Here is a 26,959-nt window from a genome sequence, read left to right as displayed (position 1 = left end):
TGACCCGGAATTATACAAACACATGTCATATTAGATTTTTAGAAATAGTGGTATTTACCAAGTAAATAATAAATTAAACAATCAAATTATTATCCTATCTATGATCTATTTCATTTCATAAATTCACCTGCTTGGTCCATTAAGACCATATCTAAATGGCTGGCAGCGTAAAGATACTTATTATTTATCAAATTACACCTTCTTTTTAATCTATTGCGGTTTATATTATAAAATAATAAACATCCCATCACTCAAACAATAAAAAAGACATAATAATGATAAGCGGAAAGTTATCTTCCGGCTGTAAAATTATAATAATAGAGATTAACATTTAGATTTGATTCGATTCCAATGACTATAATTTGACGATGCTGCGATGAAGTGAGACCTTTAAACTTATCAAACCATTTGTTTATTTTGCCTGAAGCAACTGTCTATTATTTTTTTCTAAAAATGCCTGTGACCTACTAGTAATATACGAGTATTTTTGAAGACAGATATGATTGTGTACAGGAAGACACTTTCTCCTTATGGTTTATGCAAATCCCATTACATTTTATTCGGCCTTACCTTAAATTACACACTTTTTGCGCATTTAGTATCTAAAATAATGGTTTATTGCTTTTTCTCTGTCGAATTGGAATGAAAGGGCTATGTGGATATGAAAGTTTATGCGCATGAACAGATGGAATCTATTACATTCATCAAAATAGAAAATAACTTCATTAATGTCGAATTGAGGGAAAACAGCTTGATTTCTAGACCTAATAATTTAACTTGAAAAAGCACTTTACTTTTCTCATTTTGTTTTAAATTTTATATGTGTACATACAATATGTATAATATGTTAGATACCATTGGACATTACAGTACAAGAAAATATTAACATGTAAAATTAATGGGTTGTTATTATCAAGCCGATGGCGATGGTTAGTTAGCAGAGAACGCCACACCAATCTGTCTTTGGATACAATATTCGCCTCTTCCACATTCGTGCATCTGCTCATACATATTCCGACCCCAGACCTGACCACACCCAAGTACTTGATCATACAAGTTTTCCTCAGATCAGGTTTAATCAGGTCACACCCTTTTTTTTCTTTCTTTTGAGTTTTCGGTCTCCGCACTATATAGACCGTCTCCGTGTTGTATAGGTCTCTGTACCGTCAAGACAATTGACCATCATGCTGGAGATCTTAGGTTCCATTTCCAGGTGGGTCAAAATAATTATTATTGATTTTTCACTGTAATATTGATTTAATGTTATCCTTGACTAGTATCTGAGACGCTGGGCTAATAACTTTTCCTGTGATTCTATACGATGCAATGCTCTATGCATCATTGAATGCGGATGACGGCTAGAAGTAGTAGAATATAATAATACATAGTTTTTTTCATAAAATATTTAACGTTATTTCATGAAATAACATATTTTTTCTACCAAGCTTCAATTCATCTTTCTAATTGAATAAGGAAGATAAAACCATTCATGGTTTCATCAAATTGTAACCTGTTTTCTTATACAAGTATTTTATTAATGATTTTATTAGGATAATCTACTCGCAGCATCGTGCCTAGCTCGTAAAATCTTTGTGTCTTAGACCTAGACATTAATATGCCACTTGTTTCTTGTGAATTTTTATTGTCGTAATGGCATGTGAATGTTAGAATTCTCAGGAGACAATATCACTATACAAAAACACATAAAAACATACTTTAAGAACTATACTAATTATTTCTATTTGTTAGTGGTCATCTTACTACAATCGGTAATTATAGATATAATACAATAATTGAGTACAATTCGGGAAAATCTCACGTATTCTCATTAAAGTAAAGTAATAAACGCCAGTAAGAATACACGTGTTACGACTGAAATAAATTAACCTAAAAACATATCAATGACGTGTAATATAATATTAAGTTTTTTAAACTTTAAAAAAAGAAAAGAGAAATATTTTTATTTTTATTATTTACAAAAATACTTCAATTCGATGCTACTCCTGTGAGCCTAAGCGTCTCATTATAAGAAATAGGTATCATATTGTGGTAGAGTGGGTTCGAACCGAGAAACTCTGACTCAAGAGTCCGCGACACTAACCACGGGATCACAACCCGACACTTAAAATCCTGTTAATTATTATTTGGAATTACTTATAAGTTTGTCAGTGAATTGGCATTATTCACACATATAAAATAGTATCTTATATTAATTTGAAAGGAAATTCACTTGAGAGTAATTGTCCATATCTCTACTTTAACGATTTACCTTTCCAACCCTTACTATCCTATCAGCAGACAAGCCTTGAATAATTATAGCTTTGCTGGTTTTTCCTTATTTTAAATACGTTTTTACGACTTGTCATTGACTATTTTAAATGATTGATTTATGCACTGTGTACTGTATAAATTCACCATTCTACTCGTGTTTAATAAGCGTTATTTTTTGACATCTCATCAAAGATGAAGAAGAATATGGAAGTCTGGGCATTTACGGGGCTGATGAGCGTCATAGGCTGGTTTAATAAATCACTTTATACACGTGTAACATTCACCAATTCTACCCTAGTACCTCTAGTATTCCTTGAAGTATACTTTCAAGAATTTGAGTACTGTGGTTGTCAATAATGGGTAGAATTGGTGAATGTTACACGTGTGTAAAGTGATCACTTAAACCAGCCTATGACGGTCGTCAGCCCCGTAAATGCCCAGACTTCCATATTCTTCTTCATCTTTGATGAGATGACAAAAAATAATATGAAAATAACTCATGTAATTGGAGATAATCCAGATTTTGTGAACAAGTATTTGGACGCACTCAAAATGTTTTATTAACCATGTTACTCAAATGTTCACTGTTGATTTTAGATTGCAAAAATACCTTTAAAATATGCAATTTCAAATTCAATCTTCAGGTTGCCACCTGTGGTTGAAAATTTTAGGTTAAGTAATAACACTTTATTTAATAATAATAAAATAATAAAACCCTTATCTGCACCCCAATGGTGCATAGGGCACTGCGTCATATAAACGCAGTGTTATCTTGATCGTTTACACATGAAGGAAAGGTGATCAGCCCTCCGCTTCAGGTACCAGTCCAGGGTAGTATTGAATAAATATGACAGTGAAAAAAAATCACTAATATTTATTTTACCCCCCTTGGGAATCGAACCCGGGACTTATTTACGCACATAAATTTATGTTTCTTAATTAAATGCAACTACTTACTCAATGAAAATAATAACTTAATAAAATGCATTAAATGACTGACCGTAAACGTTCTTAAAATTAAGTATTTATTAAGTGATTTCAAAGAATTTACATATCGTGTTAGATTCGTTAAAAACTGTAAAATATTCACTTTCTTTTAGAATATAATATTCAATATGTAAACTGCGGTTAATACGCAGTTTTTATCTAGTCAGGGGCGGATTAAGGTTTTGAGAGGATTTGATTATTGATATTTTATTTGGGAAAAGATACGATCGCCTCTAAATTTCCAAATGCATGTATTTATTTTTATATTGCAATAATTTTTATCTGCCTACGCATTTAATCAATTTATTGTAACTCCCGCGTAATTTAATCTGCTGCAGTTATTCGTACTAAGAAGTAAAAACTATACTTAAAATTGAACTCTTTTTTACGTGTAAATAATTTAAAGGCTGTTGTTTTATCGTTTACAAGAAAAAATAAAGTATGTACTTCCAATTTTCTTATTACTGCTTCTAAATTGCATAAATTTAATCATATTAAGTATTAACTTTTTTTACATAAACGGAATAATAGATTAATATTCAGATTACATTTTGACATATCAACATACATGAAGAAGAATATGAAAGTCTGGGTATGTTCATGGCTTACGACCCGTCATAGACTGGTTCAATTAATCACTTTATTATAAAAATGCGCAAAAGATCTTGCATACATTTCAAAATAAAGGTCTTTGCGTGTATATGAGTTCCAAAATGAACAGTAGTGTGGTTGTCAATCATGGGTAAAATGGTGAATATTACACATTAATAAAGTGATCAAACCACCCCCTTTACATATCTAGACTTCCATATTCTTCTTCAGCTATGTTCAAAGTGTAAAAACAACTCCCTAAGTGGAGAAACCGAGATCTTCCATCAAGGATTTGAACACACCCATAATGTTGTGAATATTCAAATTATTGATTCCCTGAGAAGGGTTATTATTGTTTTAAAAACTGACTTTCATTGCTTTTTATGTTTTCTATTTAGATCCGACACTGTTATCTCTTGTAACGTGCGACTGAGCGATCCATCTTCGGTGGCAAGATAATTAATATATAGTGCAAGATGCTCGGAATAAAAGTATCGGAGAAGGGGATTGTGTGCATAATTTATTTTCTTTGTGCTTTTCGCAAGAAAATATTTTATGACACTTATCAATCAAATTGCGAACTCTAAAGAATTAACAAATTTTGATGAAAGTACATAGATGTCTCGGTATTTACAGGGCTTATGACCTATGATAAGCTGGTTAAGTGATCACTTTACACACGTGCAATTTTCACCATTCTGTCCATTCTATGTTGAGTTGTCAAAAATGTAAAAATAACTCCTATGTGGAGAAACTCAGATTTGTAAACTATGATTTGGACTCACCCAAAAATGTGAAAAAAAAACTGAATTATTTATCGGTAATTATTCATTAAAAAAAATCCGCCCCCGTAGTGTAATGGTCAGCACGCTCGGCTACCGTTCTGGAGGTCCCGGGTTCGATTCCCAGGGGGGGTCAGATAAATATAAGTGATTTTTTCTCTCTAATATTTATTCAATATTACCCAGGACTGTTACGTGAAGCGGAGGGCTGATCATTTTTCCTTCGTGTGTTAACGATCAAGATAACACTGTGTTTGTATATTGCAGTGCCCTATGCACCATTGGGGTGCGGATAAGGGTTTGAATGAAATTATTCATAACGTTCTCTGATTCTACCTTATTCATTATACCGGATTCCAACGGATTGCACCAGATTACACTAACAGATTCCACTGAATAGCAGTGAACTACACCGCCAGACAAGTAGAAAGAAATGTCAGCCAATGTCAATGTGTGCATAGTGATCACTTAACCAGTCTATGGCAGGTCAAGAGCCCTGTAAACGTCTAGACAACTATATTCTTACCTATGTTGAGATATCAAAATGAAAATCAGTTTATTCTTTATTTATTTTATTTTGATTTATTTATCTATTCTTAAATAAACATATCCTGTCTCTTGGCATAGCCTGTGTTGAGCCGAAATACTTACACGAGAAATTCTAACGATGAATACGAAATGTTATTCATCATTTGAATGTCTCGTTTTGTGTATAATGCCTAGAGTGAATGCCTGATTTTAAAATGATATCTACTGCTACCAAACCTTTTACAATATCAATCCAACCGTGGTGTTACGTTTGCAATATACACACCTTTGTTGCTATAATATCACAGTATGTAAGAGTTTTCGCTTTCAAACGAGTACTTACATGTTTTCATATGTGATTATAGCAAATTCAACTCGTTTTCAGTTTTATGATTTCTCCACTGAACGAAAAATAAATATGTAGAGTAACTTATAATTATAATACACTTTGTTTAAGATACGCGTCGTCAAAGCATCATTTACTCACTTGTTTATGAAGAGACTTGAGTGATAAATTTTTCGGATCGGTTATTATTGGACCCAAACCTGTTTGAATATAATATATTATTATTGACTCCTACTTTATACGTGACTACTCCATACGTGACTACTTGGCCGACCCATCTACGGATCTTATCCATATATTAATTATAAAATGTAAACTTTTGTGTAAGATAAATTTTTATCGTTTGTTGTGATTATAATGGATCTATCTTTTTTTTAAAAATATTTTAGTATATGGATGTCGAATCGATCAAGACATTGAATCACGAGCGCTTCCGCTGAAATTTTTATAAGATGGAGTCAATTTAAAATTCATTGTTTACTAAAGGGGATATTGTGATCTAATAAAAATGTTACTTCAAAAGAGTTATCATACTGATTTCACAAGTATTAAAATAAATTAATGATAAATTCAAACGTTGAAACCAATTCTTTATAGGATGCCATTATTTTAAAATTTAACGTTTACCTGGTATATATCACTAATTATTACACTATATAGCGATACGTGTTTCGATGAACCAACAACATTATCAAACACCGTTTGTTACAATGTTGAGTGCATCAAAAACGTGTCAAAATGCATTTAATTAAAAATAGTATTTACCAAGCATTATCTTGTAAAATTTGGAAATCAATAGTTATTACCACAAAGTTACTTCTGAATCAATTTACGTATAACATTATTTATGACGGGATCAGAGTTGATCTAATAAGCACAAGACTACAGTAAGTTCTATTTTTGTGGTTAAAAAGTTATTTGGAAATAGTCGTTTGTGAGCCCCGGGGCTGTACTTATAGTGCAATGATAACTCATTAACTAAGAAGTGTAGATAACTTTATCTGTACTAACTTTGATTTCAAATGACTTTGACATTTTAATATTCATTTTCGAGAATATTGTTAGGAAATTTATACCGAAAAGGAAATCATTTTTTTATTGAATGTACGTAACACTACATAACGTTTATTTCCGAATGAAATCGATGCTCTGGGCCTATTTATATTTTATTTTGTAATTTGGAAGCAAAGTCGGATACGTTCATACCCTTTCTTAATTAGTTTATAGATGAAATTCAGGGAAGGAAAGTTTTATGTCAATAATGTCTGTGAGTTAAATCACAATAAATTTAACACAGTACTAATAGAGTATACATGATGTACGATTATACGATTGTAAATGAAAATCTATTTTAAGAATCTGTATTACATTAGCTTGTGATAATCAAGGTTGTAGTCAAATTTGTTTGCCTTTCTGCCTTTTCAGATTTAATTACAGCATCAGGGAATGCCGATTAATCCGATCTGGAAGTGTTTAATAAATACATCACACGCGTGAGAGGAAACAGAAAACAATAATAATACTTGCAATAACTAATGGCTAATATCCATTCACTTCTAAGGTACAATGACGGTGAAATGGCATTTCCAATCGATGTGTATAATTACTAGTTCCTTCATTATATAAACAGTTTCTCTTGTCGATTTGTTGTAAATATACTTCAGTTTTTATGCTATTCCTGTTTGTATGTTTTGTTCTGCAAAGTATTTGATCTCTGCGGACTGTATTCCCATTGTGGTAGCATGTGAGAAACGCTTCTTTTACAAACAAACATTTATAACATTAGCTACTAATACATATCTAACAATGGTCGCTGTAAAAAATGCTATCTATGTATATCTATCTTCCTCAGATTGCTCTGTTACTATTTTTTTTAATCATTCATAATGCCTTTCACTTACATTTGTTTATTTCACACCTATTGTAATGTCCACCGTTTATAGGAAAATTAATATCTTATTCATGCATTTTTAATGCGAAAACTATGTGACAAACTGGGTTTGAGTAGGTTATATCAAAAACGAGAATTCTAATACGAGAAATATGTCACACTTTAGAGGTTTACGTCTTGAAATTAAACATTTGTATTTTCTTCTTCTTTTTCTTCTTTTTGTAGATCCTAGGGATCTTTTGTGCCTCCGCATGTCGCTCTTGGGATGTTGACTCCCAGCTGTCTTTCCATCTTTTCGGAGGTCTGCCTGGGGGTCAGCGTCCTTCAGGGTTACCTTGAAGGGCGATACATGGAAGTCTGTCTTCTGACATTCTGTTTATGAAAAATTTATATGTAGAGTAATAAATAATATATACCAAAACTGATATTTAACTTACTTTTATTTTAATACAACTTAATACAACTTTAATACAACTTTATTTTAATAATCAAATTTAAATGTTGCAAATTCTCCATTCTATCGGTAGCGTTAAAACGTTATACGCTAAATTTCTACTGTGGCGCTACACTCCATTTTAAGATTGATATCTACTGATCTGATTATGATAGTAATGACTTCATCCCTACATTCTATATTACATAATACAGACGGTCATAAGCGCTAACGAAATTACCTATATATCGGCTTAGTCCGTCAAACGTCTAACTCCATCCGGATTTCCTTTCCACGAGTAAAAAATATGATTACAATTATCTTAACACCTCAAATCAAACAAAATACCAAAAATTAGTACTAAAAAAGTAATTATACTTTTTGTACTCGCGTAAAGTACTGTTTTTCGGCGTGTATTATTATATATTACTGAAGATATGACAGCCATATTACCACAGCCGTTAAGTGTTAATTGTAAACGATTATCTATAAATATATGTAATGTGTTCTTTGTCCTACGTGAACTTTTGACACATTTGACGTTAATAAAGGTTAATTACGAATAATGATATAAATTTTTTAAGTACCACGAAAAGATAATTAAAGGATGGTATGTAATTTGAAAATGATACATAATGGCAAATTGTGGTTTTAAATTCATCATTAAACTTAATTGTGTAAAGGGACTGTAGTATATTTACGATATTCTATTTTAAAATTGCATTTGAAATTTTCCAATAGAGTATCTACTCGTATCGTTTGAAAAAAAAACTAATTTTTGATTAGTAAATTAGCAATAAAAAAATGTCGCTACTCTGCAGTACTATTCGGACATCTCCTTTTTACCAAATTTTGGGAGACATTTAACGCATTTTTAAATATTTGCGAATTTAAATATACATAAATACTTATATGAAATCTAATGAGAATATTTTAATACATGTTAATTACATGTAATATTCTTTTTGGTCTAACTGTGTATGATGTTGTAATAATAATAATAAAACCCTTATCCGCACCCCAACGGTGCATAGGGCACTGTGTCTTATAAACGTAGTGTTATCATGATCGTTTTACACATGAAGGAAAGGTGATCAGCCCTCCGCTTCAGGTACCAGTCCATGGTAATATTGAATAAATATCACAGTGAAAAAATCACTTATATTTATTTTTACCCCCCTTGGGAATCGAACCCGGGACCTCCAGAACGGTAGCCGAGCGTGCTGACCATTACGCTACGGAGGCGGAGTAAATGATGTATGATGTTAAAGGCATGTTTAATAACAATGAAATTTAAATTATTAAATTTAAATAATCTGAAATATTAACACTCAAGTTAACCGGTTCGCGGCGATAAAAAGGTACACCACTACACCATATGATAAAATTATGTATTCTTTTACTAAAAATGTAAATATGAATTTAATTTATGTCATCATTGTTTTTTAGATCTAGAGCACTATGAAGGAGAAAGGGACATAAAATTCTGAAATATTTTTTATCGTATTTTTTTTAGTTTTTTACAACAACAAAATTAATATGAAAAATATCTTCGTTATAAGCGTTTACATAGCTTGTTAACTTATTAATTGTATACCTAATTATTACACAATCGTCTAAATAGTCTCATTACATAAGTAAACTCAATTTATGGGTAATAAGTGCACTAGTTACCGGCAGAGATAATATACGCTTTATCTCGTGGGAATAATTTAATTGGATAAACAGTGTTTTTGTCTTTTCAGTCGGCGATTTTCTTTATTATTTGATTTGACTTGGTTTTTTAAAGAGCGCATTTATGAAATAGAACTACATAATATAATAATAAGGTGGATAATTGGTACTCAACTTCGTAAGAGCAGCTAGAATTATATATTTTTTCATATTATCTCAATCTCTGTTTCGTCACAGCAATGTGTTTACTATAATATTGGTTAAAATGTAGAGTGCAGAAGTTTTTTAATAATCGGCTTATGTTGGATGAAGAAAAATTGGAATAAAATAAAATAAATATTTTATGCCTTAATTATTGATTTGGCATTGATTCGGTGGAATAACATGATTATTTAAGTAAAAAAAATACTTGTATGATACCACTTTTTTGAGTTTATTGGTGTAAACACTACTAGCTTCGACAACCACAGATGTTTTCTGTTGATAAGAACATAAGAGATCATCGAAACTTATCGTGGTTACATCAATAAACTAAAAATGTGGTCCTACGGAAGGTTGTATTTTTACATTCTTTTTGGAATATTAATATTCAAGATATATAATATGTTATACAGGTGTCGCGACAGAGACGAAACATCTTTTCTTTTTTTATAAAGGAAAATAGTATTATTATTATTATTCATATTCTTCTTCATCTTTGATGAGATGTCAAAAAATAATAAGGAAAATAGTAGTCTGAACATACCAAGACTTAACACCGGGCATTGGCTGGATTAAAAGATCACTTTATACGATTGTGTGCTGTTTACCATTGTGAAAAGTCTACATTATATTAATTTTTTAATGATACATATATACAATATATGAACTGTAGCTGGATTCCTTTCGAAAGTTAATTTTAATTTTTCAGAGATTTAGAATTACAGAGACTAAGAACAAATCAATGTTAAATGAGATATTCATTAATGAAATAACTCTTCCCATACTCAAATATGCAATTTATAATGTCGCTGTATTAGTAAATATTAGGGACATGCAAACTAGTGTTTTGCATAATTTCGGGAGTATCGATTAAATGCCCGACGACCGATAAAATTGCTTGATCGAATAAAGTTTTCTTCTATCAACTGTATAGTCATTATGATAAGTATATCTACCCTCAAAACTCGGTTGGGAAGTCACTGATAAACTGCCCGATTCCGTGTTACGGAATCGCACTCCTTTCGCTATTTATTTGTTCAAAATAGATGAGGTGATACGAGTAGAAGAAAATACGTGCCGATTCAATGTTTCGATGAAAGGAAAGATATACTAATCGTGAGCAATTAAGTGTAAGATCTCTTCTACTATCAAATAGAACAGTTTCTCGCCTGATTCTTACACTGTTATTAAAAAAAACCATGATAACAGATCCGGTGAAAGCAGATCGAATAAGTTTTTCTTCCCCGTGTTTCTATTTAATTATGTTATTTTTTTTTAATATTTCTCAAATATTAAATAAACAAATATTTCAAAAAAATAAGAATAGAGGTGTAATGGCAAATGTTACATGAATGGTTCCTGATAAAAAATATTAATTTCAACCAAAGATGTCATCGACAAAATCACACACAGTAGATATTTTTGATTGAAGAATAAATGCAACTCCCGGAAATTTGAGTAATGTGGTTGCCTATCAAGGGTAGAATGGTGAATGTTACAGTGTATTAAGTCATCTTTTATACTAGCCAATGACATTCGTTAGCCCTGTAAATGTTAAGTGTTCCATGTTTCTAATGAGATATAAATAAAAATCTTTAAAAAAAACTCTTCTGCACTTAAAAATCAACTATAATTTTTAATATAACCTACTACATAATTTGTGATTCTACTGATTTTTTATTACTATGACAGCTTTTACGCCATGCAAGGTCAATGTCAAAATGTGTTTAAAAAGCAAATGGATGTATTAAATACAAATTTTATGTTTTTAAAATCGCCTCAATAAAAAAAATATGCCTATCGCCATGTACTGACTAAAGTTGCATAAATTTGCATACCAAAGTATTTTCAACTCTTGGTTGCCTTCAAGTGACTTTAATTGCTCACTACAAGCGATATTGTCAACATTGGGAAACACTGTATATAACGATTCCGCCATGGAAAAACTAACTCCAGTGGTGTATTTTATAATCATAGTTCTCGATAAACTTCTGCATCTAATACGAGTACATAGAATATAATTATAGCACCTCGTGAAATGTTCTATTAAAAGAGAGATTCTGCTTCCGTACACGAAACCTTTAATATTCACGAATACCATTTCGCTGAGATAATTATTAAAATTGTAAATGTTGCGAATTATTTTGATAATTTGATTACACCTCACGTTTTCCTGAAAATTTAAATTGACTTTCAGTTTTAGTTGCTAGGTGCATGTAAAATATATAATATTTTATCAAACAATGATTTATTTAAATTTGCTTTTTAAAAAATACGGATACCAACAAACTAAAAATTGAATATAAATAATTGATTGCAATTTCACGAGTTGATCAATTTCTAGATGAGTAATTATATTTATTTTTTTTCAAATATGAAACTTCATTTCCTAAAATAATTGTTGGAATATTTCTTAGCCAAAACATCCGACAACTGATTTTCTAACAAGTTTTTTAAAAACAATTTATCGAAAGCATATTATGAATTCTCTTATATGAGAAACAGTTTAAAGCAATTATAAAATTATCCCACTATGACAAATCTTACACATCAGAGTTAAAAATGACACAAATCTACAATTTATCTTTATTGAGCCATCAATACTTTGAATATTATAGAAAATTTGCCGTAATGAGTTTAATCAGATGCGCCTGTTACTATGCATTCTGCGTAACAGGCTTCTGCGCCTGTTACAGGCAATAATGTAACACCTCAGTACGCAGAATAGAATATCAATTTTGCAGGAATCAACGTGTAAATCATAAAAAAAAGCTTTTGTTATTGTTAATATGTATTTTGATTTTATCTATTGACTCTAGTTGAAATAAAACTATTTTTATTGAAGAGTAGAATTACTGCTTGTAATAATACGATTATTTTACTTTTATTTAATTACTTAATTGTTTAATTAAAAACTTTTGTCAATTATTCGAATTTATTTCACTTGATTTTTTATTTCTTTAAAAACGATGATTCATTTCGTTTGTAAAAAAAGTATATCTTGTTTAAACTGATTGCAGAGAAAAAAAGAGTATCACTTTATTTAATAATTTAGTGACAATACATAAAATTAATTAATGGAAATATGTAGTCATTAATTACATTAATTAATTAATCATTTGATAAAAGATAAAAAAGTACCTAATCATAATGAATGTTAAAAATTTCCACAATTATATAAATTATTCAGATGCAACGTTAATAATGATTGTGGGTTATGTGATGGATAGAATATTAAGTAACTATACGATATATTTTTTAAACAATATTATTTCTATGTATTCAAATCGTCACCGTATTTATCAATCTCGTGTCTGTACAATAATTTACATAATGAATTATTTAATAAAATAATTTATTAGTTTTAAAACGCTATTTTTACATTAAAATAAAATCATAGTTTTTCTTGTATACGATCGAATTAATTTTTGTTATATTTCTCACGAAACAGAGTTTAACTCGTATTCCAACTTCAGATATAGTGACACTTATTATAAAAAATCAAATAACAAAATTGAAATCTTGTAACGTCTTTTGTGCATCTATAATGAAAACATAGAAAATTGTCTATGTATTTTTGTAATTGTAATATGTTTAATGTCGCAACGATTGTGGGCAATCAATACTTTAACAGCTGTAAAGAAACATGTTGTCCGCCATGTTTATTATTGCGATTGTTACTTTTACGTTCATTAGATGTCGCTGCCATGGCATTGAAAACATGTTTCTTACCTCCACAGGTATCACAGGTAAACAAATACCCTATTCAAATGCAACGTTTTATCAAAAATTAAAAGTAATTAGGAAATTTAAGATTTCGACCAAATGAACAATAATATTTTAACTTAAATTGGAGTTTAAAGATCCTTATGGTGCTCATGGGACGTCTGCAACTCGAATCGACCTATTGCTACTGATCACCATGGATCAATTTTCACCATTTAGTCCTAGGTTTTTAATTGGAAGTTTTTAAGGAATTCTGAACGTTATATTATCTGCTTCAGTCATTGATTTGATGTTTATTTTAACAAAATGCATCGACCGATCAACGACCGCTATGAAGCCCTAAGCATGCTAAGTGATTAGTCAGAAGTCAGCCACCCTAATTCGTTACAATATTTGGTTACCCATCAGTTACTAGTACGAATGAAATGTGTCATGTAGCGTATTTCACGGACTTTAAGAAGCCCTTTAATTTATAAGCAATTTACATTTTTTTGATAATTTCAATTATAACATTGCAAAGCCAGACTAAAAAAATGTAGTTCATAAAACCGAATAGACCTTTAAGGTCTCTAAAAATCCTCGTATAAACTTTCTTTAACTTCTTTTTCATCTTCATAAAACACCATATTTCATAATTGTACTGTTTTTTTATTACTACAAATGCACATGTGATGTGGACTATATTTTTTATTGTACGATTCCCATCACTTCAATGTTGCTAGATAGATATAGGCTTCCTACAGCAGCGAATATATTGCCATTTTTAAGACTTGAGGGAATTTCCAATTAAATAATAATAATAAATAAAACCCTCATCCGCACCCGAATGGTGCATAGGGCACTGTGTCATATAAACGCAGTCTTATCTTGATCGTTTTTACACATGAAGGAAAGGTGATCAGCCCTCCGCTTCAGGTACCAGTCCATGGTAATATTGAATGAATATTAAAGTGAAAAAATCACTTATATTTATTTTACCCCCCTTGGGAATCGAACCCGGGACCTCCAGAACGGTAGCCGAGCGTGCTGACCATTGCACTAGGAGGCGGACAAAAAACGGAACTATAAGATTCACTATAAGATTTTTCAAAGAAAAAAGTGTGTTTTTTAGTCTGTAAACCACGGTAATGTAATATTGTGTAGTGTATATTGCATGTAATAAGTTGATGAAATATTGTATTGTATATGTCGCACAGTTTTATTGGGTGTTGGACTAAAATTTTATTGTATATATTTCATATTAATTTTGAGATACAAATTTGTTATCCAACTTGACCCAGGCAACTCATATCTCACATTAGTAACAAGATAATATAGGTATTTTTTGTGATTGCTAAATTATTTGCTAAATGTGATAGCATTTGACACGACGACATTTGACATTATGACTTTCAATGACTTTGTTTTTGCTTGAGTACAAAACAAGTGTTTTTTTATTACAAAACGTAAAATACAATATTTTATCCTGTAGGTGTTTGATAAACACATGTACACTTTTGTCATGGATCTAAAAATACCATATTCCTATCATCAAAGGATTGAAATAATAGTAGTAAAAAAATACAATAATTTTTCAATCATAATTGAATTTAGTGTCGCACATTTTAAGTATTTGTATAATAAAAATGTGCATCACTAAATTTTGTTTACTGTATTTTTACACGTTAAAAGTTTGATCGATTAACGAAAAATTCACACAAAAGATGATTAAGCGGAACCTCATCCTTATATCCTACCCTCAAACCATCAAGCTTTCTAGCAAAGTACAAACCTTCGGCTTGTATTTTATTTACTAAAAAAACTATACATAAGCATAATCTAATTTTTAACAACAATAAAATTTGGTCACCTTATAAATTTTTGATCATTTATATGCTTTCGTTCGTTTAAAAAAGGTCAGTTCAGCAATCGATTTTTGTTGTTTATTTAAATAATGGCTATATATGTACTTTTTTTTTATTCCAAAAAAAACTTTTGTACTGTGTTTTCGTTCATTTAATAAACGTGAATTGGACAGTTGACTTTTGTTGTATTGCTTTTATTCCATTCCTTATCAATATTTGATGAAATAATATAGTTTTTAAAAATGAAATAATACTATAAAAATGTCAAACTCATGCGATACTTACATATATGTAGATAAAGGACAATGATATATTGAAGACGTGTGGTGTTATGGGAATGCGTTTGTTGTCTGTTCTTCGTTATCTTAAAAATATTCTTAGGAAAATACTTTTGTAGTTTACACTCAATTATTTAAAAAAAATTTTAACTTAATTTTATTCATTGAATCAAAATATTCCAATCTTCAATATTCCTTCATCTACGTTATTGACGCAAGGATTATTTTCATACATGAGGTCATCATAACGACTCATTTGACAATAATCGACTGTCACCTGACATAAATAATTATGCAAAACTTGTATGTTCGCATATACGTCCAAATACTTGTATAATTGATAAATAAATAGAAATGAACAGTTTTTTTTAAAGTTTTGTAAAGACATTTCTTGGTGGAAGTGTATTTTATAAAATAAACAACTTTATAGTTTTTCCCACTTTATTTTATTTGACCAATGACCGGATTTCATCGTTATTGACATGATGATAACCAGTCTGACAATGTCGGTAGCAACGAAACCTAGTCAATGCTCAAATACATAAAATGAATGTGGAAAAAAACTATATAAAATGGGGTCATGTAAATTATACACAATTATTATTATTCAATACGAGAGTTCAACAATATTTTTTTACACATTTTTGACCAAAATACCCAAATCGACGAGTACTATCTATATTAAAGTAAGTCGAATTTAAAAAAAATATCAACCTAATGAAATATCAACGAAATTAGTTGTCTTAATGACAAGCAAAATGAAATGCAACAATATTCATAAAAACCATCAAAATATGAAAAGAATGAACAATCTCAAACCCCGATTTGTCAATAACAACAAAAAATCCTTGTTTTAATTGACTTCATTATTTTTAAATGATGCCAGTAATAAAATCCAGTTTTGTCCTACCTACCTATTTCGCCTCTGTGCAAAAGTCAGTGGCGGCGTACCTACGCATGAGTCAGCCAGGGACGACTGCAGTAGAACTACCGGCACCTCCGTGCGCTGTAAATACAGGCTGAGACAAGTGGCACTTTGTTAACTCGTTTTTAATTCTAAATTTTAACGCGTTGTTTTTGCACGCGTCTAAAAATGCTCGCAAATCACTTTGATTGTTACTGCCTTATTTATGATCCGATTGCCAATAATTACTTTATTCCTACCTGACTGGTTTGTCCGCCATCTGGTGTGAAGAGCCGTCTTCGCAAGTTTGCGATGTTTACGTAGGAAATGATAACTGATGATTAAGTAGAAAGTTTGACATATCATCGTTCTTGAGCTATAAACGTGCTTTGAAGTACTTAGTGTTAGCTATTTATTCCATGCAAATAATTTTCTCCGCTATTTCTTTACGGACATTTCCGTATTCGAAATGTAAACGTCAGATTTAGACTGGAAATTCACATATTCCAAACTTCTTCCCTTATGTACCTCCATTGCTATACATAACTGTTTTTAATTTATCATTTACCTACTTATCTTGAACAAAATAACTAAAATGAAGTATTGTATACAAATGAGAAAATTCACATTTCAATGATTTGAACCTAAGCTGAACTTGAACTTGAAGCTTATTCTTGGCAAATTTAGTGTTTGTGTTGCATATATTTACCATAATTTTGTGTGTTATGTTTCGCTAAAATAAGGTTAAGCCAATGGAAAAAATAAAAGAATATTTAGAATATTTTATAATGTCAGAGAGGGCTTAAACTTATAAACCTACAATACCACAACTTGATTGCTATTTTTAATGACCGGCTACTTAATTTTTGCGAAAACAGTAAAAAAATTTAATATTTGTGTATAAAGTAAAAAGAAAAATAAGTCTAGAGCATGTAAAAACGCGATTGAACGGGTAAAAGAAGTAACATAAATTATCACGATATATTTTGAAATAACATAATCATCCATTTTTATTTAAAAAATCTGGTAACATTTTTTAGATACCTTCAAAATTTTGATATTAAGATAACTTTTTTTTAAAACTCAAATTAAGAAAATCCCCCCCCCCCAAGCACTTTTAACTCTTGGTCGCACTTCAGCGTCTTCAACTGCCCATTGAGAGGCGATATTTATTATTTTAGGAACCACTGCTCTAAAATAATCTTTCAAATCGATCTGATTCCGTCCAATCGACGAGTTGAGAACCATCAATAAATTATTAGTCGGTTTATGAAAAAAAAATGGCATAAGGGTCGCGCTCCATCGGCGCCGGCGCTGGTAACTCGAGCGTTGCAGTTCGACCCGAACAGCCGCGGTTTGCGGCTGCGCAGTGCACGATCAGTCCTGCGCCCGAGGACTCCCGCGCCCCACACCCTCGCGCGGCGCCGCGGCCGCCCCTGACGCACCGACAGTGTGCCCGCGACATCTGCCGTCTTCTCTCCGTCCGCAAGGTCTGGCGAGATAAGCCGTGAACCCGATCCAGCCGCCTGACCGCTCGTTTTTTCTCGCCACAGTTGACATTGAATCGTACAATTACCGGCCGGAGCGGTTATCACGGCCCGCGCTGGTACCAGTGATCGCCGAACTGTCGAATAGGCCACACGCCTCTCGCGATTCGCGATTTGCGATCTGATTCTATCCCGAATGGCAACAAAGTCACTTTGCCTTGATCGCCCATTGTTTCCCTTCGCGAGTGCCCGGTGTACAGTGCCAGACAGCTATTATTACCGCTTCGATTTGGTGAAATGAGATCCGATGTTACGATCGCCTCTCAGTGGTCGGGCTAATCGCGGCGCTCGGTGCTCGGCTAGAAGCCGTCGTATTCCACATTTCTAAACTGGATATCCGAAACCCGTCATGAGTGTCATCGGAGGCAAGTCCGGGCGTAATGCTCTGGACGAAGAAGCTGAAAACACGAGATACATGCTCGATGGTAAGACAAAGCACCTCAAACTATAAATACCCCACTATGCATATATACACTGCATGTCCGTTCATGTAAATAAATATAAACAAATCTTAATAATTTCATTAAAATTCTTCTGTGTTCACTGTAGAAATACAAATTTTATGTAATCGAATGGTTTTTCTTAACAGTAAACAGAGTTACGAAAACAATGTTCATTGTTTTGACAACAAAGTAAAACATGACGTATCAGATTGATCGATAAGGAATGAGAAAGTGCAGACGATTGGCCTTATTTGTTCATAAATCAGTCTTTAAGAACTCGCACATATTACCGAAAAGTGTTTTATTTTTAGTTTATGCATTTTAATATATTCCATTTTACCCTCTTCATTTGTACTCACCCCTATTTGGACGACATCGTGTCGCCCGACATATTGATTTTCCTACCGGATAGCAACCCCCAGTCATCTGTCTTCCCCTGCAATTTTATTGCGAACCAAATCACCCCTTTAAAATGCACGAACGTGGTGTTATCGCGGTATGGTTAAAAAATTGAATTATTATATTTTCGTTTATCAGTGATGAGGTACTTATATTGTACCGAATGCATAATTAATATAGCCTTGACCTATAGAACTGAGATATCATACACCACAGAGACATATCTTTTACATATTCATCATCATTTGGTATGCTTTCTAGATATTATCTCATTATTTTATTTATTTAATAAACACTACAATTAATATAGAAATTTATATTTTCCATTTTGAAATTATGAAAGTAATTTTCATGTAGATCGTCGTTCCTCTCTGAGGCGAATTGTGGTGTGGTTTCAAAATATCTATTATTTATTTTTACGAAATGTTTAGCGTTCAAATGCTTCGGCAAAATTACGAAACGGACGAAATTTGTATATAAACATAAACCATCTGTGTTGGGAAATATAACGTTAAGTAACACAAATTTTGCAAATTTACAATATTATTAGCTACAAATATGTGAAAATTAAGTCATCGATGTGTTTAATGAATGTATGAAATATCAGTTAACGTTTTAATAGTGTTATTCGTATTAAAAAATGCAGTAAACACAAGATAATTAGGTAAAATACTCATTTAATATATTATTAGATTAAAACCAATATTTTTTACCAAAAACGTTACCAGTCTGATGATGTCGGTAACGACGAAACCCGGTCGCTGGTCAAATAAAAATAAAGTGGAAAAGCTAAAAATATTGGTTTTAATCTAATAATATATTAAAAATGCAATTCCATCACGAAGTGTCAGTGGATAATATAAATCTATACTCATTTAACTTAAACTGTATTTCTTTTCATATGTAACTATTGTATTTTTTTTGTTATTAAAAGGTTTTTATCAATATTTTTCGTAATAAGTTGGAAAAGAGCACAATAATATCCAATATTATTCAATTCTTGATGATATCAACCCTTAATAAGACATCGGAACATATGCTCCCACATATTTCATATATAGTCAAATAGTATAAATGTTAAAAATCATTAATCCCATATTGTAGGTTCCTGGAAGCAATTTGTTATTTAAGGCAAATTGGGTTCAATTAATGTGTAACGAATGTGTCTTAAAAGAGATTAATACTTAAAAAATATTTATTTTTTGTACAATTTATGTAATATCATTCATCATATGCAGTGTAGTGGTGTGAAATTATGGTAAAATTTTATTTACAATGGGAATAAAAACTTTAACAAGTAAATTGACTAATCCTTAATTGATAATTTTGTAAAATAAAATTATTATTTTACAAAATTACAAATCAACTATTTCTTTGGAATAATGTAAAATGAGATTTAAGAAAAGATTGGGTGCTGATAGAAGTTAGAGAAGAAGAAGAAGTGATACTATTCGTTTATCCAATGCTTCAGTTATTTCTTCAGTCATAAATATTTTTTTTATTACAATACATTAAACACATTTATGCTAGTAGATTTCGATCATATCACTCCTCTTTATAATGGTCGCCACGATACATTTCAGGGACATTTTATTTTCGCGTACGCAAACGCTAGTCTCTGGTAAAGTCCGTAACATGCCACTTGTAATAGTGTCAAGGCAAGTCTTCGTTTACCTAATAAATTAGAAAGCACGTGATTAAGAATGCAAAACAAAAGACGGGTATTTAGGTTTCATCTCATTTGTTCTGCGGTTTCAGGTTGTTAGTCGCTCCCCAGAGGCAGTTATAAATTGCAAATCAATGTTACCGACACGATAAAGATGTTCAAATTAACTTTACATGCTTAAGAGATTATTTATTATTTGAAACGTACCACAAATTATATAGACAGCGGAAGTACGAAAGAGAATGATATATTATGATTAATGATTAGCCATACGTACCAATCCTATTTATATTCTTATTAACACAAAGATATTACTAATACGTACTTTTGTTTATGGCGGAGTGGCTGGTTATAGAGAATTAAGTTTTGGCGAAATTGGCTCGAATCTTACTCTGATCTACATAGAGTCCGTGACGTCAACCACGGGACCACTACTCAACTCCTAGATATTATTGATTGCTAATTTTTTTTCATTAATTCAAGAATTATTAAAATTTAAACTCGTTAGTATCATAGTACCTAATATTTTTAGTCCAATTACGTACTCGTATATTAGTATATGTAATTTTTTATATAAACTCATATTATGTTTATGTTTAGTATTTTTTTAAACACTGTGTTTAATAAAAAAATTACACAATGATGTCAATTAGATTTATTTGTACTTTTTGGTCCTTCATTTTAAATGTATCATTCATTGATATATTCTGTTTAAAACAGGTGTAACCATATTTAATCGAATTAATTTAAAACATCGGAGCGGAACTTATTTATACATTCCTGTTATTTTGTATTGTATATAAATGGTGATATTCTTTAATAAAATATCATAACATTAGTTTAAAAGTGCCATAACAAGGCGAAACGATTGCCAAAAATTTATTTTTATGTTTTTTTAACAATAAAATACAATTTATTAGACTCTAAAAATCAGTGTTTGATTTTAACATTTAAATTATAAATCCAAATGGAGTTCTACAAATTAAACGCCAAATCTATAAATAAAGTTGTTTCTGATCAGCCACAAAATTAATCCGTGACAGTACAGAACTTATGCAAATCGTTTTGAATTTTTGCATAGATTTTATTTCGTTTGATATGAGTCATCGATCAAAATTGTCTGCAGGTGTGTCCCGCCAACCGCACAGCTCTCGTGTCCGTGACTGAAAAATCTGATGCATTTTTCTCAATTTAGAATATTAACCTTAATTTAAATTTATAATACAGTCTAAAAAAATAGTGGCTCTTTCTTTATTAAAAAAATCGACATGAAAATATAAATTATGGTTTTTTTAAAATGGAAATACTAATTGTGAAGGCTTTAAGGAAAATAATACTTACACATAAACACAAATATATATATATATATATATATATATATATATATATATATATATATATATATATATAATATATATATATATATATATATATATATATATATATATATATATATATATATATATATATATATAAATATATATATATATATATATATATATATTATATATATATATATATATATATATATATATATATATATATATATATATATATATATATATATATATATATATATATATATATATATATATATATATATATATATATATATATATATATATATATATATATATATATATATATATATATATATATATATATATATATAATATATATATATATATATATATATATATATATATATATATATATATATATATATATATATATATATATATATATATATATATATATATATATATATATGTATACATGTTTAAATCTTTTATGTATATCTTCTTCTTCTCCTTTAGCAAGGACTGTGTCCTATTGTTCTCGGAGTCTGCTCCTGATGGATGACCAGTTATCTTTCCATCGTTTAGGTGGTCTTCCTGGGGGGTCTATTACCTCTTATGCAGTCTGTTGCTATTCTCAACACTCGATCCGAATTTGCTCTTCCCACATGATCTCTGAAGAAACGTTTTCTTACTCTTCCTCATCCCATAACATCTTCGACATCGCATCAACACACATAAAGCACATCATATTTTTCGTGTTTATCAAGATATAATTCTGAGAAATGCTATGACATCCATAAAAAAAGGTCTTCCAGAATTTCGCCAAATTGAGATATCATTTTAGAACCGGAGTAAGAAAAATGCATACAGAATCTCATTTGTATTATCTTTTTCAAAACGATGATTGAGTGTGTCCAAATACTTGTTTATAAATATGAGTTTTTGTACTGAGGGGTTATTTCTACTGGGGTTTATGACATGACAGGTCATAAACCCTGTAAATACCCAGACTTACATAGTATTTTTCATCTACGTTGAGATGATTTTTTATGTGTACTGTTTGAGAGACATTCGTCCGTATTCACAAATCCTGTTAATATTTGACATAATAACAAAAACTACGTACAAAACAAAGATCGTTATGCCGGTCCTCTCACTCAGTTAAAATTATCATATTTTCTCTACTAAATAACCGTCAATAAAAAACACAAGTGTCAAATACTAATAACGAAACTAGATTTTAACTGAATGAGAGTATAGCGAGACCGGAATATCTTTTTTGTTTTAACTTTTTATAACTAGGTCAAATAATAACAGGAATTGTGAATACTGATAATCGGCGACTAAAATTGAAATATATTATTGATATATTTTATATGATTTTAATTATACTCGCCTGTCCCGTACATATATGTTTTCATTAAATTAATCGAATATGGAAGTCTGGGTATTCACAGATCTTACATAGGCCGGTGAAGTGATCATATTACACACGTGTAACATTTACCATTCTACCCGTGATTGACAACCACACTACTCAACTATTTAGAAGTCATACATATAATACATATGATCAATCTCATGACGCCCCCCGAGCACACACAAGCCATCTATGATCGGATTTTAAAAGCTTTTATTTAGCAGAGACTTTTCTTTGTATGCAAGATCTGAACTCGGATTATTTTACAAACTGGGAAAAGCCTGAAAACCTGAATTTAAATTTTTATATAGCTTATACTTTGACCAGTTATTTTATTCACAATGTGACAAAATGACATTCTTTCTTATAGAGTTTTTTTGGTAGAATTGTTTTCATTATCCATTGATAATGGCGTTGACATTTAATACATTACTTTGAATTGTGTCTCTTTGACTCATAATCTGAGAGATGAGATTGATAAGATGAGTTTTTAATTATAAATTATTTAAAAAAAACATATATTTTATGTTAAAAATTGAAGTACAGACATCTAAAATTCCGACTGAAATTGGCCTGAAGATCGTTTGGAGCATTTCATGAATATAATTCAAACATTAAAGCGAAAGTTATTTCTAATCGATTATTGAATTCGTTGCTATGATTTCACTCTCCTGCAGTAGTGACTCTAATAACTTGCAAGATTATTTGCCGTTTAATGATCGTTTATTATTTTTTATTGATATTTATTTTGATTGTTTTTTTTTCTTCATCGTATTTTGCGTTGCACACCAATAGGCAATCGGCTTTATTTAGTTTTGCAGTTATTAATGATAACTTTGTAGTATTTCAACATAAATATGTATGTTAAAATATTATGCATAGGATTGCATAAATGATGAAATTTAAAAATAATAATAACAATTAATTAATGTATTTTAATTAACGAAGATTAAGAGGAAAAAAATCAAGGTTAAATGGATTTTCATATTGATTCCGAAAAATATAATAAAATTATAATAAAAAAATATTTTTTGTAGATACTTTGTTTTTAACCACTTTTATTTTTGGTATTTTTCTCCACCCGGTTTCGACAAGAACCTTATCATCTTAAGGGATGACCGTACATGTACACGCACATCTTTAGGGATGACAATACATGTCAATCCCCGAAGATGACAAGGTTCTTGTCGAAACCGGTTGGAGAATAGTACCAATAATGGAAGTGGTTAAAAACAAAAAAATTGTTTTATTTTATAAAGTGTAATAATAAATGACTTTATGCCTTATTTTGTTAAGGTGAGATTAAAAATGGAAAAACGGATAAAAGACTAACTTTCATATGGTTTTAGTCTAATTTTGGAAGGTTATCATTTTTTAATCACTTAACCCCCAAAAGTCGTCAAAATCACATGAAATCTCTAGTCGACGTGATGAAATTAAAACATGATCTATTAAATCAATTCATTTTATATCCGAATATCGCCATTTTGCATTCTTTTTTCTGTGCCAATAAAGTTATACGAGTTTATCTTAAAATGTAATATGTAATTATTCAGTCGTTAAATCCGAAAATTAAGAAAGTAATAAATATATCAATTGGGTTGTCGGTTTACATATATGAATTAATTAAAATAATTATTACATATATTTTTTAATGAAAACAGAGAGAGTTATAGAAACATTAAGTATGTTTATTTTAAATATACGTACATACATACAATGACATAAATTAAAAGAACTCGATAGATATCTATTTTTCAGTCGCTCCACTTATTCTGAAAATTTGTATGTATGATAAGTATATACATTCTCTAAGCTGAATAGTTTATTTGCCTTGTGACTTTTCTCATGCGTTAGAACTAAAAATACGAATAGTTCAAAGGAAATGTCTGGTCGCAAGTAATATGTATACATTACGCGTAGGGTTACCAAATTAGTTCGTCTCTAGCAACATATTGTTGCAGACAGAGAAGGAATGTAAACAGGTTTATGATTCACATTGTATTCTGTTACTCAGGAACTCCGCTCAGCTGATAATGTGCTTTCATTCACATCTGAACGCTGGCTCGAGTCAGTGTAAGGTTACATTCTTCAAACTTGGTGAGGTCAGAATTTTAAAAGCGCAGATGAAACTGATAATAACGCTTACTGCATTTTTATAATTGTGCTTTTGAAACTTCGACACCATGTTCTCACATTCATTTAATCAAAGAATGTGACATACAACAAAACAAGTTTCCGTTGCCAAATTTATATGATAATGAAGACATCTTTTTGCTAAGACGTCCGGTATGACATGATGAAGTATGACTTTCTACAGAAATTATAGGATGTACTTAGTTAAAAAAAATCTTAATACTCTTATCCATCCACACCTCATTGGGTGTGTATTAGAGAAAAAAAAACTAATTAAGTACATCCTATAATTTTTTATGAAAGTGATATTTCATCATTTCATGTCGGACGTCTTAGAGCACTCCATCGGTTGTCTTGGTTGTTAATTATATGAAGCTAAGCGCCCTTGAGGTGATTTCTCACTGAGATCGCGCTATATAAATTATTTATTATTATTTAGGTAAACAGTCCTGCGTTGGAGGTAACAGTCCTGGGTAATATAAAATAAACATAAGAGGGAAAAAAACTTATGGGTTTTTATTACTTCCCTGGAAATCGAACCCGGGACCTCCAGCACGGTAGTTAAACGTTCTAATCACCACAATACGGAGGCAGCCACTGAATAAAATTGTTGGCAAAACGTAATGGTTAAAATTCGCACCCTTAAGGTTCAAGTTTGATAAAATCTTGTTTGCAATCAAATGAATCTCAGGCAAAATGCACTATTCTACTTGTTGAACCAGATTCGTTCGTTTTTAAGTTTGAACTCTTTAGAGCAAAACAGGGCATTTTGCCAACAAAATATGAATTCTTTTTTCTTTCAACTGACATCCACATTTTTGTAAATTATTTTGTATGATGTGAAACTAAATATTGACAGCATGAATTTGTTTTGTTTTAGTTTGAAAATATTTTAACTATAAATTTATATGTAACTAACATACGTATATAACGCTGTGCCTTTCCAAAAAAGTTACTAGGCTCTTGTGCTTGAAGAGGGACTTGCACTGTATATTTATTTATTGTACATATTTGATTGAGGATATATAATATACAATCTTGCAAATATGCAACTTTATATCGATAAATATGTTAATTTTTACATTTTTTATTTAATTTTTACTTAGTAAATATACATAAAAGTAAACTTAAATTAAAAATGGATAGATTTTACCACAAAATGGCTACTGAATCAATTAATGAAATCGTTAATTTTTCATTTGTAAAACTAAAAATTTCCATCAGGATTTAAAAAACTCAATTGAAGTAAAAACATACTTTTCGCTTTCAAAATAAATGATTTAAGGGTGTTTTTATTATAGAAAATGAAATCATGTAAGGTGAAATTTAGTGACCATTTATATCATTGTTAAATTTTTGTTTTTTTTTTATGGGAAAATAAAATATATTATCAAACATTATCCGATACAAGTGAGGTCGTTCAGCTTGATTGATTACTCGTATATGTAGTGCCGAGAATCACTAGACTTTGAGTAACCTCGTTGAGAAGTAAGCGTTGCACAATTACAGCGTTTTATTGAATAGGTCAATGTCCGACGTAAACATCTTCTTGCCAAATGCTAAAAGTTTGGCAATGCACATCGTTTCCTGT

General features: G+C 30.5%; 1 protein-coding gene across 2 annotated transcripts in view; it reads left to right on the top strand.

Annotated features, from left to right (window-relative positions):
- Window positions 1-26,959, top strand: part of Cen (cerebellar degeneration-related protein 2-like) — a 105,278-nt gene that overhangs the window by 36,033 nt on the left and 42,286 nt on the right. Inside the window, exon 1 of one of the 2 annotated variants that reach the window (XM_088256971.1) lies at window positions 17,788-18,428. The exons of the other annotated variant lie outside the window; for it this stretch is intronic. Coding sequence (XP_088113097.1) covers window positions 18,353-18,428 — 76 coding nt within the window. The 5' untranslated portion in view covers window positions 17,788-18,352. Of the gene's footprint in view, window positions 1-17,787; window positions 18,429-26,959 lie in introns of those variants that run through there. 2 annotated transcript variants of the gene reach the window in all.

Source organism: Brachycentrus maculatus, unplaced genomic scaffold, assembly GCF_059751285.1.
Source record: "Brachycentrus maculatus isolate JH-2025_06_01 unplaced genomic scaffold, ASM5975128v1 h1tg000069l, whole genome shotgun sequence".
NCBI lineage: Eukaryota > Metazoa > Arthropoda > Insecta > Trichoptera > Brachycentridae > Brachycentrus > Brachycentrus maculatus.
Note: the sequence above shows the minus strand (reverse complement) of the source record. Positions and strands in the feature narration are given on the sequence as shown.